Raw genomic sequence first — 15,600 nt, forward strand, 5'->3', positions numbered from 1 at the left:
TGTTGAAATGCTGGTCTCAGTGTGCCTAAGTTCCTGAGTTGAATCCTCAAGGTACTGGTAATGAGTCTCTTGGGAAGTTGAGGAGCATCCAAAGAACACCAACAACCTCAGCTTTGTTCCAAGGACAAACTATGTGCCAGAAACTTAATCTCAGCAGGTTTCTAGATCAGTAAAGGAAGAGACACTGTGGCTCAGAGGCCTGATCTTCAAAATCGGGGTTTCTAATCCAGGATCCATGGATGAGTTTCAGGAAGTACCATGAATCCTCTGAAAGTGTATGCAAATTTTTGTGCTCCTGAGTTTTCCTAAGGAAAGGGCTTTGATTTTTTTTTTTTTAAGATTCTTAAAGGGATCTGTTCTAGAGTCTGTAATCCAGCAAATAATCTGAGAAGCATTCCCTCAAACTGGCAGAAGAGAAACCTATTTACCTTCTCTACCCTTCATACAGATTTGTCTTACTGACCTCTCTTTCTAAATTAGAGACAGGGGTGTACACTGAAAATTCAAGGTGAAGAGCTCTTTTCTGCATCTCCAAAATAAAGCTAACCATTTTAAGAGCCCAAACAGATTTTTCTTAGAGCCTTTGAAGAGAGAGAGAGGGTGGGGATGGTCAATGAGAGCAGAGCAGAATCTTCTGATAGGTCCTTTTTTTTAATTTTAGGATCCTAATCATCAGGGGAACAGGTCACAGCCCAAAACTTTGAACTGAGGTCAAGCCAAGTCTTAGGGGAAAGGGATGAAGTAATTCCCATTATGCCCACAGAAGCCTGTGCCCCAAAGGTTTGCCTTAATACAGTTAATAAGCAGTAAAAGAGTTGGAGTCATTTATTAAAAACAGAACTTCCAAAATCCTGACATTACTCAAAACACAGTGATATGAACAGCTTAATTCAGGAGGCTGAAATGAATGAAACATAGTTATATTCACCTCTTTCAGACCTTCGACCCATTCATTCTGCCACTCACCAATTCACCATCTAGCTCACAGAGCTTTGCATCACTGCAGATCAGCACATGATTATTTTCCTTGGCATCTTGAATATATAGTATGCTCAGTAGGATTCCACTGATGCCATTGTATACACACAGGTTCAGGAGAGAAGAGAAAAATATATAAACAACAGGGCTTGCTCTAGCTGCACAATTCTCCAGATTGTAAGGAAGGAACTAAACCTCAGGCAGATCCAAAACGAACAGCATGTAAGAGTGAGCAGTCCCAAACCCCTCCTGTTTAAGCCTCATTCCAGCACACAACTGTGTACAGGGTGTCCATTCTAAAAGGAGTGAACTAGTTTGGGCTGGTAAATGAGAACATTTTAAACCCATTAAGCCCTACAGATTAAATTCAGAAGCACATTAGCTGGCATTGGGGCTTTCATATCAAGAAAACAGGGGCATGCTTTGACAGTCCTACCTACATTTGTGGTTCTGTCAGTCCTTTCCCAATTTCCACCCCAGCATTCCAAATACAACCTTTTACCAGTAGTTCATTAAATTTTTTTACTTCATGTTCTGTTTGGGTAGTAAATGATTAAGCCCCACTGTATACTGTTAAGCAGTACCAATCCTTATAGTCATTTTTGAAATTAAGGCACTGAACTGAATCCTTAAGAAAAAATTGAACAAAGAAAAAAATGAAACCAGCCTGAGTGTCAACAAAAGTATGGGTGTTCCACCCTAGTTCTGTAATTGCCGTGAAGCAAAAACCACACATTTCTGTAGGAGAAAATCAATTATATGTAATTAGGAGCAGGCTGTTTAAAGCAGACAGAAATAGCACCTGGGGGAGAGAGTTGGAATACATAGGGATGGGATCTGAAGGTGACCATATAAAAAGGTAAAGTTGCAGTTCAGAAGTTTTTGAAATTGTTTCACGTAATTCAAGGATTCTAGTTTGGGAAGATTGCCAAACAACTGCAGTTTAAGGAAATAAACTTCTGGACTAAGGTAGCCTAGTTTCTGACAAATGCCCACATTCTATAGTTGCACTGTGTGGCTATTGGGATGGGGTTGGGGAGTGACCATGAACAGTGTATCTCATTCCCATCCCAGGCTCTGAGCTCTCCCAGTGTTTCTGTGTTTCTGTATATCCTGGATTTAACAAATGTTTTAGTGTTCACATGGTATAAGCTCTACATAAATAACAATTTTTTCACGGAAACGTTTTTTTCCTGTTGAAAAGATATTCCAATAGATACACTTTGTTTGGCTCTTTAAGAATATTTCAAAATTCCAACATAAACCAGGGTACTTTCAGGGTGTTATAAGGCACTCCAATGAATAGCATGCTGGGATAATAGGCATAAACTAGAACTTTTACCAGGCAAACCAGGATATTTGGTCACTCCAGTTACAAAGGAGTAAATACTAGTTTACTAAATGTTAAATCCTTCAACAATCTTGCAGTATCACAATTCCTCATTTTACAGATAAGAAAATGGAACCTCAAACAGGTTAAGTCACTTGTCCAAAGCCACATGGCTGTTATGATGGTAGAGACTGAAAGTAAACCAGTAAACCTAACTCCAAAAACCAAGTGCTTTAATTTACACTGTACTACTACTCACAGTTTAAGGAACAAAAAGGGGAAGTTAAAGGAGTCTTATGTAATAGCCAAGCAACAGTGGGACAGCAAGAGAACTACCTCAATGAGTTCAAGGAAAATTGGAATTAGAAGAGAAAAGGTGACCATAACCCTAGGAATTTTTAATTGCTTACCATATACAAGGGACTGATAATGTTGACAGAAATTAGAAGGAAAATTTGTTGTAAGTCTGTCTTTAACTTTAGATTCCTGGATTTCAGGTTGGAAAAAACTCTCATCTATGTTGTTCTTCATATGCAATGGGGATGCTTCTGCACCACTCAACACTGATGTGTTCTGAATTATTATACCCAGTATAGGAGTGGTCCTGCTTCTGTAAAATTTTAATATTCAAGTTCCCAAACCTGAGCAACAGGTAGAAAGATTCTCCTATACTGGCCAGTTTATTTAAATAATAGTCCCAAGAGGGCATTAAAGAGTTGTTTACAGATTGTAACCACCAGAGCTGGCAGAGTAAACTTACCAAGAGTTACAGGCAACTAAAGATCTACATGATTCTATGTATCAAAATATTCTTTATAAACAACTTTTCAAGAATATTATATTGGGTAACACATACAGGGATCTAACGATAACCTCCTGATAAAACAAAAGGTACACATTTGTAATCTTGCCAGCAAGAGACCTAGACAATGAACAAATTTCTCTGTTATAAGCTCAAAGTCTAAAGGAATTTAGAACAAAGTAATACGGAAACTAGCATCTAACTCACTAAAGAGAATCAAATAAGAAAAAGAGAGTTCATCAGTGTCTGTAGAAAAATCTAAACAAGATAGGATCTTCTTACACTTCTGACTCCTATTCAAAGACTGCCCCTGAAACAGTAGCTGCTCTAAAAAGAATCAAGAGATACTAATGATGTAGAGGAGACAGGAAATGTTAACCTATCAAATTTCTTCTCAATGATCTAAGAAATACTGGTGTAAATTATATAAAACTACAAGAACTAGCCATAACCTAACCCTGATGAGAAGAGGAGCAGTCTGGACTCTACTCAATAGGTTAACAGCTAAGCAGTACTCACTGGGACTCTACTTGGTATGCTTCCTAAGTCTCAGCTGATCCTTTTGATGAATTAGGGCTACATATGCTTTATCCAAATACAGAATGTCCTACAAGCAAAAGTAGTTTCCTTTGTGTTTTCTCCTTTCCCCTATTGAGCTGGTGCTACGGGTCTGACTGCACAGATCCTAGGTCAAGTGCCTAATATATCACCCCGGAGAGCCCCCCCAAAATGTTCAGAAGAGCAGAGAATAGTAAATGTTCTGATGGGCCTGCAGAGAAACATGTCTACCTTGGGGATGAGGGGGAAAAAAATAATCGACTTTGACACAATGTCATTTCCAAAGGCCTACGGACAGCTATCATCCCTGCAACACAAAGTAGCAGAAAAAGAGGAATACATACATAAATAGTGATTTATAGGAACTAGCTGACTTATTTGGGTCAACTGGTAACCTCCAACATTAAACAAGAATCTTCTTTAGTTGGTGTATAATGTACACTCCCCTTACACCTCAAGGACCCTTTTTCTGACCCAAATTTTCCTAGCAATACCACCTGAAATCATCTGTGACAGTTGTGAACAAGCCTTACCACATGAATCATACTGTCCCATGAGATTTTCCTGTAGAATTTAGTGTTAGCAAAAGTTGTCTTCCTGAGGAATTGGTATGTATTATTTCCCTTGTCTACTAATGAGACTATAACTCTGATTCCCTTCATCCTCCAGCTCCTAGGAAGTTTAGAGTCATTTGTGATGATCAGCCTCATCAACTGTCGCAGCCCTCAGGGCTAATAAAAACTTCCCCGTCTTCCTATAGTTTTGAATTCCTATCTACATTGTATGTCTCCTGTGCCATGTAAGTCATCTCAAATGCCTATTAAAAAGAGGGAGTGTAAGTATACTAATAGATTTCTTTTTAAAAAGCCACTTTTGCTATCTTAGCTCCCAACAAGTGCCTGTCTCCACCTATTCCAAACAAAAAGCACTTATTTGGCACATGCAGAAACTGAGGCACAGAAGTTTATATGCTTAATGTGGCACACATTTCATTCACTTCTTGACACCCAGATCAAGCCTGGAATCAAACCAACAAGTCCTATTATCTACCCAGTGCTGCTGCAGTCCCTGGGGCATACAAAGCTAATACATTATGATTACAGATGAAGAATCTCAATATCTAGGCTTTTAATTGATGGAAATCCAATCTTCCCCTCAAAAGAGTGAATAAAATTTCACCAGTTACACTGGAATCTGATCTGAAGACCATCAAGGTCACCCTGAAGTAACCTATAGCATCTGACTGGCATCAAAAACCTCCTCATTTCCTGAGGGGGCCTCAAGGCTTAGAATGATCATTACTTGGTCTAGAGCCATATTGGAATCCTCACAGGTGAAGGACAGTGCCATTTGAAGAGGCCTTTTTCTCACCATTCAGTATATGCCATGCTACATTTTTTTTACTTTTCTCATGCCTTCTCACATTATCAACACATGACAGAGGTACAAAAGTGACTTAAGTCATAATGTCCAATTCAGCTTTTGTTCTGAAAAAATGTACTACCTAGGACTTGCTATGTGACCTTGAATAGTCCTCACCCAACTCATTAACTAAATAAATGCCTTTTATCATCACTAGGGGAGGGGTAATTAGTCATCGGTAAGCACTTTAATACAAAGGGCTGTATAAACGCTCAACAAAAAAGCTCAGAAAGAGCAAGATTAATAAGAAACATGGGGGTACATTTACCAGCAAATGGAAACTTACAATAGGGTCTTCCTACATTCCTGGCAGAGACTGCTTCTTCTAATTAATGGAATAGGAGTCTCTAAAATCATTAGCACTTTGCCTGACAGTAATACACATAAACAATATTCCTCGTGGGAAGAAAAGAGGAAAAGGGACATTTATTTTTGATAGGCAGCCATACAGACATCTTAACTACTAGCTACCCAGATGGGCAATTAATAATCGAGTACCTACTCTGTGCTCTGTACAGAGCTTGGCACAATGGATCCAGTGGTGAACAAGAGTCCTTGCATTTATAGTTTCCAATCTACAACACACACTTTGTCTTATTAATAGTGGCAGAATAAAGTGCAAGAATAAAGGCTTACTAAAATTAAGACAACTAAGAATACAGATGCCTAAACACTGAAGCACCTAGACAACAGATAGGTCAGTGGGGAGAGGAAGAGTTGAGGTAACTAGGGTACCGGGGCTCTCTCCTAAGTCATCATAGGTACTACCCTTAAGCATTCTGTTTATAAAGGCTGTGACTGTGCTCCAAATTGTGCAAATTACAAAGAGTTACCAGTCCAACAAAGCACTCAGATGAACAGTGAGCACTAAGAATAAGGTTAATTAGACTCCGCATCAAGGGGGTCTTCCACCTTTTTTAAGGCATTCTATTGGTAAGGTCTTCCATTTCATTTCTGGAGGAGTTAATTTCTTCTTTTTAAAAAATGTCATCTTTCTCACTTATGCCAACTTAACTAGTTCAGGTGTAGTAGCCTCAAGTACTCTAACTATTCCTGCAAACCTTGCTTTCTTCAGCTTATACAAGCACTGCATTCCATCAAACACTGCAAACGGGATATCCTTAGACACTCTATTAGAAGGGAAGTATTTATCCAGGTTCTCACTGGTTTCAGAAAGGTCACCTCTCTGCAAAGGTTCTCTGGTCTACTGTTAAGTGAGTGCCAGGTATGTGAAGACGTCAAAATGTGGTTGGCAGCACATGCTCAGAAGGTACTGAGGACCCCAATTTCACTATTCAGAGCGCTTGTTAGACTAAAACCTCCAAAGGCTGACATTTAGTTCTCCACGGGAGAATAAGCAGGGTGTCCTTTGAGTTCAACCCACGGCACAATAAACTTGTTCTGCCTCAGTAAATGCGGTAAAGGATGAGCAATCGTTCCTTACCACCCACCCCTCCAACCCACCCAAGCTCCTTTCTCAAGGGATGCATAACTGATCTATTCACATGACTACAACCAACCTGTATCCATGACAGTGTCTGCTGTCACCAACCTCCAAATGTTAATTTCTTACATACGCTGAAGCAACTAGACGACCGTAAGGGGTGAAAAATCCGTTTTCTTTTCCAATCGCAAGCTGTTCTCATTGCTTTCACCTTCATAAAAGAGCTAGCTCCATGCATTTTTTTTCCTCTTGCCTCCAAGCTAGCACGCAGTTGTTGGATAAACCAGACACTGCTCCCAAAGATTTGCCCGAGGCAGCTCTGCGTGATTTATCCACTCATACGTAGGTAGATTGTTTGTACCCCTTCCAGCCTCTGGGGCTGGTCACAGGGGTCAACCGAATTGCTTGACCTTATCCCACTCCTTCCTTCGAGGCCCTTCATCCGGGAAAAGTCAGCCGCAAATTAAGGCCCGGCCCTTTCGGGTTTCAAAAAGATCCCGGAGGAGTTGCGCCAAGGGACAAAGGAAAGTGAGGTCAGGGGCGGCCTTTCCAAGTCGGGGCAGGCCTGGGGCCTCTACCCGCCACCCCTCACATCACTTCAGTCGTCCCGAATCATCTCAAACCTCGCCGGTTTAAGTCCCGAACTAGCTGGAGCACGGGCCCGGGGCTCGCTCGCGCCCCTTCTGCGAGGTCCGGCCTAGGCTCCCGCCGCCACCCAGAGCCCCCGCACCTTCTTGGGCGCCTTGGTGACGGTGGCCATGAAGGAGTACTTCTCGGCGTCCTCAATCTCCTTGGCCTGCTTCAGCTCCTCACCGACCCCGGGCAGCGGCATCGCGTCAGGCATCGACATCCCCCGGCCGGCCAGGCCCGCGACTGACCCGCCGCCCCCGCCTCTTTCCCTCACCGGCGCCCGCACGCCCGCACGCGCGGCGCCCTCCAACACACGCTCGCCCACCCTCCCGTCGCGCCCGGCGCCGAACTGCGTCCGGTACTGAGGAGCTGTGGCTGGCGCCTCGTCCGCTCGGCCGTCCAACCCAGCCGGACAGCGACGGAGAAGACAGGAGCACCAGAAGGAAGAACCCGGAGCTCCGACCGGCCCGCGCCGCCACCTCCGCCGCACGCAAACACGCACGCAAAGTAAGGGTAGAGGGCGGTGACGCCACGTCAAGTACTGGCAACTCAGGGAAAGGGGAAGAGGCGGAAAGAAACGTCACTCTGGCGTGACGTCACTCCGTCGTACTGAGCCGCAGAAGCCACCCTTTCTTCCCCGCTCGTTGGTGACGAAGTTCCCAGGATGAGCTGGACCCTTTGGTCCGCCAGGTGGCGCCATCAGCCCTGCGAGCGGCGGGTAGTTTCTGCAAAGATGCCTGCCAAGCTGCAAACGGGTGGAGCCGGGCGGTAGGTACAAGGTGAGGTGGGTGGGGAGGTAGGGGGGAGTGGTGGTGAGGGGGTTGGGGTGGGTAATGGTGGTGATGGGGTTTGAGGGAGTGGGGGTGGTGTGTGTGTGTGTGTGTGTGTGTGTGTGTGTGTGTGCGTGCGTGCGTGCGTGTGTGTGTGTGTGTGTGTGTGTATGTTGTAAGCTCCCAAAAAGGCCTTAGGAAGGTGTAAGGGAGATTCTTGGGAGCAAAGAACAGAGCCCCATAGGACACAACCTTCAGCCAGTCCTAGGAAATATCAGGTCCTGAGACAGCCCACTTACTCACTGCTCCTGCCCCAGACCCTTTGGACCAGAAGCCCCTTCCTAAGGGTCAATGTTTGCCTAGTTGACTCTATAAGGGTAGGCAGAACAGACTCAGAGCAGTGTGGTTTCTGCACAACCCCTTGTGACCTCCTCTGCCATGATCTCTGCTGGGCCCTGCCTGTTTACAAGACCTTTAGGCAGAAGAGCTGATGTTATCTGGCCATTGGGATAGGGCTAGTGGGTCTGGGAGTGGAAAGCAGGAGGTAGGTGGGGAAGTGGAGGAGAGAAGTCTCTGGTCTGAATTACTTTTCTGCTTCATGTGCCCCTACCACAAGCATTAGACTGCTAGCTCCCAGTGGCACCCAGGGCATTCATGGATTCACATGCTTTTACTGGGCCTTACTGTGTGCTGTCCCTGTGTTAAGGCTCTGGATAGTAAAGATGTGTATAATACATTTTATGTTTTGTAAAACTTAGTCCAGCTAGAGATACAAAACCTCTTTGTAACCTAATGTCAGCTGAGGTAGCTTGTCCTTGCAAGTGACATTGGTTCCAACTCCCATGTCCTGTGGAAAGTTCAGCGCCCTCCCCAGGATTTCTGTGAATTACTGGGTGGGTGTTGCGGGGAGGCGGGCTTAGATTTTCATGGTTACCCTCTGGCTCTAATTTTCTGCCTCATCTGAAGTTTTATTCAGTCCTCTGGTCTTGTGACTGTTATTTTAGTTCCTGCTGTCAGTCCAAATATGGACCATAGTCCCTTCCTTCAACTCCCACCCTTATTCCAAAACAACCATGAAAATAATGCTGTAACATGTAGCAGAACTTTCATTGAAGGTTTGTGGGCCACAAGGGAGAGATTACATCACAGAGCAAACAATTTAAAATCACATTTCTGAAATGTTCTGAAAAGTTATTTTGGCTAACTTGTCACCTGGGATTTTTCACTGACCACACCACCCTACAAAACTCCCTAGCCCATTGCTGTCTTATCTTCCTCCTGTTACTGCCTTTCTATCCCTCCACCTCACCCTCCCCTCCTTGACTGATCTAGGAAGCCAGATTCCTCTCTACGGTGCTGAGTAATTCAGGTCTTCTCAGTGCCCTTTCCCTTAATCTCTCCTGCCCCCACCAAGCCCACCTTTTTATATTCAGAAACCACAGAAACCCACCAGGTCTTTGACAGGGTCAATTCTTTCAAGAAAGAAATTGTGGTTTGAAATGACATTTTCCTCCACTGGTTTGTGTTCAGGATTGGGAAAAGTGTGAAATGCTTGCTTCTGGGGCCCCAGAAGCCTATGTTCCAGCCACTCAGCCCCATAAGGCCATCTGTTTGAAGCTGTCTGCAAATGCATGGAAAGATACACACTTCTATAGATCCTGGTCTTTATTAGGATTCTCTCATCTGCCCACTCTTTCAAGCCCCCTGTTCCTGACTTCCCAAGCAGGAGTGTTCTGCATCAGAAGGGGCAGCAAGGGAAGACCAGAATACCAGCTCAATCCCTAACAGTGTCAAACTGGCACTTTTGTCCTTATCTCCGAGCGGGGACCAGGATCCACACCTGCCTACCCAGGACTCTTTGGACATACAGCCTGCAGTAGTTTTCATCCTGTAGGTTTACCTAAACTGTTGTCAGCATCCAGGGTCAAGCTGCCTGCTCAGACAACAAAGGCAGAGCCATTTGAAGCAGAGGTGAAAACTCCATGTTCCTTAAATAGGAAAATATGTGCTTAAGATAGCTTTTTTTTTTTTTTAAGCAGAGATGTGTCTGTCTTTTGGATTTGATTTTTTAAATTCCCATTGTCTGAGAGCTTTGTCTCTCAGATCCCTAGTTCTGCCAAACTTGTTAGCATTCAGACTGAGATTTCTGCAGATGGAAGTTCAGTCTGTCTTTTACTCCTGAGCCAAAGTAACAGGTTTTTCCCCTAACACCAGGCTCACAGAATTGGCTGTTGCTGCTGCTGAGGATGGTAAAGCCAGGGCTGGGCTTAGAGGAAGCAGTACCTTCACAGTTGGAGCCAAGAAGGAGAGCAGCAGCCTGAGTACCTGGCCCAAGGGGTACTTGGGGAGGCTGACCTAGGGCATTTGGGGGCTCAGACCAGAAGGTGGGAGATGCAGCATTCCCTGCTCCAGTGGAAAGGCAGCAGGCCTATGTGGTTCATGTCAAGCCACAGCCAAGGGCATTCCTGAAAGTGGGCCCACTGCAGAGGACATGCGTGGCTGCCACTGACCCCACCATGTGTGGGCTGAAGATCAAAGAGCTCAACCAGCCAGGGGGTGGTAACAACCCTGGTGAGAGCCAGTTGCATTCTGCCCTTATCATTCCTAGACAACCCCACGTGGCTCAGCTAAGGAGGGTGCCTCCCATGGATGCCAAGAAATGACCTGCCTCTGAGCTAAGTCAGGTGGGTGACTCAGGGCTCATTCCCATGAACAATACAACCCATACAGATGAGAGAAGGGGCCGGGGACCAGTGTTTGAGAAGAACAGGAACTCAAAGACAGGTGTACCTGTTTGGGTGGAGGGGGAGCCTCCAAAGGGCCTGGACACCAGAGGGAGCCCTGCTTTTTAAAGGAGTAGCCTGGAGGTGGAGATGAATTAGGAGATGCTGTCTCCAGAAATGTGGTGACACTGGGGTACCACACATGGACTTGGTCTTATTAATCAAATTCTCTTCTGCCTACCCAAAAATTTACCCTCCACATTCATCTTTTTCTTACCAATAAAATACACATTGAATGCTGAAGATACGCCAGAAGCAGCACTACATGTTGGGACTAGAGAGAGAAATGAAGTACTGATCTCTACCTGGGGACAGATGGTCGGGGGTGGGGTGGGGTCAGCGAGAGGAGGATGAGCAGGAAAAGCTTCTACGAGGGAGATGCTACTTGAGCTGACTCCTGACAGATAAGCAGCTGGACAAGATAGGGAAGGGATTCCAAGCTGAAGGAATAGCATGAGAAAAAGCAAGGCAATGAATGAAGTTGGCATATTATGGGAACTGTAAATATTTCAGTGCAAGTGGACATAGGGTGCAAAGTAGAGCAGAGTGAGAACTGAAGCTAGGCCCAGATCCTGCAGGGCCTGGTAAACCATGGGTGGATGGATGGTGGTGAAAGCCACCACAAAAGGGAATGGGAGGAGAAGCAGGGCTGGGGGTGGGGAGAGAGCTGCTGAGCTGAGGAGTCAGCTTAAGACACGTTGGGTTTGGTATGTCTGTGGAGTGCACTGTCCCCAAGTCCCAAGGGAGCCTAGAGTTGCGCCTTTCACACCCATTTGTTCCTTGCCAGTCTGGTAATGCTCCAGAGCAAGGCTCTGCTCTCCCTGTAAGCCTTCCACCTCCCATAGGCCAGGTACCACATTAGTCCTCCAAAATGAAAGGTGCAGAAAGATTGTTGGAGATTTTGGGTGACAAAAGAAGTAAGGAAACAGGTGAATGGCGCAGTGGCTCTATCTCCAGCAGACCTCCTCCCATCTTCTTTCTGTTCTAGAACTCCCATGTTACACAACTCTGGAAGGCACTGTTGATATTGTAATTGATGTGAAGTGTGCCCCTGGAGCATGACTCCAGGCTGCTAATCTGCCCAGCTGGCCCTAGAGGGACTCTTGGGGGCAAAGGTCCCAGCTGCACCCTGAGGCTCTGGGTGCTGGCCCCCCAGGCATGCCTGGTCCTACTTCCCACAGAGCTCCGTCACCCACCACTTCCAACCTCCTTCCCTCCCCTTTCTGCAATTCCAGTCTTTTTGAGAAGATGGGCAGTTCCCAGGGGCCAAGAAAGGCTCTCCTCTCTGTCTCATCCTCTGCTTATTATGGCCATATTTATTATTGTTTTGAACATAATCTTTATAGGAAAGAAAATCCTGTGAGGATAAAAATCTCTTTATCTTTAAGTCCACTGCTGGTTCTTACCAATTTGCAGAAGCTTACTTTTACATACCTGTGATCAGTAGGTGCATGTCATCTTGTGTCCTGCTGTGATCAAATTACAATACTTTGAAACCACATTACCACATACAGAGATTATTTACATTCTTGTCACTGTCAGTGTTTCCCAAGTGTTCTATCATATTGCCCTTAATCGCTTTCCTATTGTTGGGCATTTGAGTTGTTTGCAACCTAGTGTGATATAGAATATGTGTAGGGGTAGGAGTCAGAATGGGAAAGGATCTCAAGCAAAAGACAAGGTTGGGTTACAGCACCAGGTCCTTCCAGAGAGAAGAAGAAAAATGTAAGTGCTGGGGCAGTTCCCATGGCTGTAAATAGGGCCTGGAGGAAGGCACCTTTTGACTATAAGGGATTGTGATGTCCAGTCCCTGAAACTCGTGATGGCTGACTCGTGGGTAGGTTGTGTGGTATGGAGGCAAGCTGGGCATCTGGACAGACGGAGTTGTGGCCTGAAGTCTTGACTCTGCTACCAACTTGGCTGTTGGAATCCTGGTCCTTTCTGGGGCTCTCCTTCCTTATGCAAAACAGGGTGAAAGCTCTCTATCTGGGGCTTGTGATGATCCAACCCAACAAAATAATAAATACAAAAGAGCTTTGACCAAGTTACAAGTATTGTGCAAATGTAATTTACCAAGATGTGGTTCCAAGCTAAAAATCTGGAGGGGAAAGGAGTTAATTGTCAAGAATCTGGAATTCTCTCTGTGCTCTGCGTCCCAGAATGACAAGAATAAGCAGAAACCTGCTTGCTGCAGGAAAGGACTCTCACTGGTATTGAGTACTTGTTTACACTGAGATTGTACTTCCTTGAAAAGGACGGCTGGAACTGCCCCAACCAGGAGCAACTGCCACGTCCCTGGCCCAGCCTGGCCCTGGGGGCTAGCATCTCTATGTCCAGCAGCCCCTTGAAACTTCCTCAAATGCTTTCCTGGGTTGGACCAGAGATCCTGATGTGTATCTTTCTTCAGTTTACAGAGCTGCAGCCCATAAAAGTTCAGGCTGAGAAGGTATCCAGTCATTGTAAACAACATTCAGGAGCTCTGTTCTGATGATTCTTTGTGCTATTTTGTATACTTTTCTGTGCCTCTGTGTGTGTGTGTGTGAGAGTGTGTGTGTGTGTGTGTGTGTGTGTGTGTGTGTGTGTGTGTGTGTGTGTGTGTGGTGAGGAGCTTACCAAAAAAGCAGACTCCTTGGACTTCAGCCTCTGCTCAGGCCTCTGCAGTTATTTATCAAATATAGACTGTCAGGAGCTGTGGGAGACTCCCGGGAACCCACAGACAACAAGGCAAACCCAGTTCCTGTCCTCATGGGGCTTAGAGTCAATTCCTAGGACTTTATCACAAAATCTGGGCCCCCTGAAACCTTCCCAGAGAGGGGCGCTCCTTCTCACTCTCTCCATGTGCCCCACCCTGCAAAGTCCTTCTTAGAAGTAAAGGGCATACTCTCCCTGCTCCTGAGACTGTACCAGCCCCCAGCGTGGGGAGGAGAGCAGTCCATCTCCAGAGTTCAGATTGGCTTAACCATACTTGGAGTTGCCCTGAGTCTCTTAGAAGTTTCTGGAATACTGTCTTCTTGGCAGATATCCTGTGCCAAAACAATGGAGAGTGGGCTGGTGAGGCGGTGGCACCAGTTTGCCAGGATCAGGCACTGTGTTGCCTGCCTGTGCCTCCCACAGGCTCACCCTCCCCACCCCCTGCCTGCCACTTACCCCCAACAATGGGAATAGGAAGAGATGAGAGGTTGGCCAGGCTGACTAGATGCCCCGCTGGAGGTGAGCAGAGGGGTTTGCCTTGATGGAGAGGCACTGGGGCTATATGTAGTGGGACAGGCAGAAGCTGCAAACTTCCCAAATCTCAGGGTCTTTCCCTTTGGCTCCAAAATCCTGCCCTGTGGCTGGTTTACTGGAGCTGGAAGAGAGAGAGTGGTCAGCTGTGGGCCGTGTGGAGGCTGCTGCTGGGTGGGAGCCTGTCTTGCTCACCCTCTCTGGTGTGCAGGGCGGGCCCATTGCATCACCCTTAGAGCCTCCGTTCCTGGCTTTTCAGCCAGCTGGGCCCCTGGAGGAGGGACTCTCCCTGTTTTTCAACAAACTATTAACCATTTCAGCCTCCTAGTCCTTCCTGTAGCCAAGCTGGGTTCCTGAGGCTGCTCCTCATGCCTGTCTGTCCTGGCCTTGAAAACTTCCCTTTCTGCTCCATGATGCACAGAGGTTTTGCCTGGGCAGCCTTGTGAGAGTTGAAGTCTCCACCTTACCCAATGTAAGCCTGGTCTCTTCCCCAGAAAAAGAGTTAAACTCCCTCACCCTCACCCTCAGCATTTGTCCCATTTTGCAGCAATGAGGAAAGACTCCTCAGCCTCAGCATGAGCTCATGCCACTTCCACGCTCCAAACAGGGCTGGACAAAGGGTCAACATAACATTTTAGACCAAGAGCAAGAGTGTGGTCCAAACCAGAGACCAGGAGCTTGGATGCTGGCCTCTCCCCACAGCCCCTCCAACCATTGCCTGCAGACCTGCTCAGTCCTTTGCCTTCTTTAGAGGGACCCAGGGGAGGAGAGGGTGGGGTGAGTTTCCTCAGAGGCCCATGTGTCTGATGGAAGAGCATCCTTAGTACACAGTGTTTCCTGCTCCTGTTGGGGCTGAGCAAGGAGGCATGGGGGGAGAGGAGGGGAAGAGAGGCCCTTCCAGGCAGTGAATCCCAGCCCAAGTTCCTGCTCACGCCTTTCATCTCCCAGTCCCTGCATTCTCCTCATCACCCCATCCATTCCAGGGCCTGAAATAGCCTAAAACTACATCCAAGCCAAGGTCTTGGTCCCAATTTTAGTTCCACAAACATTTGGCTGCCCCATAATTTGTGGACTCCCAAGCTGGGCCCTGCAGGGGATGCAAAGATAAATGAGGCCCAGCATCTGCTCTTAGGTAGCTTGTCAAATGTAGCCTTATGACTATAGTCAAAGACATCAGATGCTTGTGGCGGAAGAAAGAAAGATGGCTTCCTACAGGGGTGGCCTTGTGGAAAAGAGTCATTTCCATTGAATCTTACAGGATAAGTAGAATTTCAACAGGCAGAAATGAAGGGTTCTTATTCTAGGGGAACTAGAGCAAAACTATGGAGGTGTGAATTTAGAGTATGTTCTGGAATGTGGCCCACAAATCATTCTGACTGGGGCATATTGAGCTGCTTATGGTTTCCATGGACATGTCATTCAATTTACCCATGAGCTTGTCTAGATTTTCTATAGGCCAAGGGCTCCCAAGGGACAAAGGCCTATTGGTTCACAGAACTTTGCAGACCAGAATGTAGATGCACAAAGAAGTAAAGAAACTTGCTTGGAGTTGTAAAGCCCATTAGTGACAGAGCAAGGACTAGGATCCACCCCCACCCTTGTCTGCTTTGGCCCAGTTCAGGTTCCTTAATCCAAGGAGTTTAATCCATGTAGTTGACTGA

At 46.2% G+C, this 15,600-nt stretch overlaps 1 protein-coding gene across 3 annotated transcripts in view; it reads right to left on the bottom strand.

The window, feature by feature from the left end:
• AHCYL1 (adenosylhomocysteinase like 1) overlaps positions 1 to 7,669 on the bottom strand; it is a 52,878-nt gene extending 45,209 nt beyond the window's left edge. For 2 of the 3 annotated variants that reach the window (XM_017666644.3, XM_017666645.3), the window contains exon 1: positions 7,265 to 7,669. In XM_017666644.3, the coding sequence (XP_017522133.1) occupies positions 7,265 to 7,384 (120 nt within the window). In that variant the 5' untranslated portion in view covers positions 7,385 to 7,669. The remainder of the gene's footprint in view (positions 1 to 7,264) is intronic. The other variant, XM_017666642.3, reaches the window with a different exon arrangement.
• Between the last annotated feature and the right edge of the window lie 7,931 nt (positions 7,670 to 15,600).

Source organism: Manis javanica, chromosome 4 (genome assembly GCF_040802235.1).
Source record: "Manis javanica isolate MJ-LG chromosome 4, MJ_LKY, whole genome shotgun sequence".
NCBI classification, from domain to species: Eukaryota; Metazoa; Chordata; class Mammalia; order Pholidota; family Manidae; genus Manis; species Manis javanica.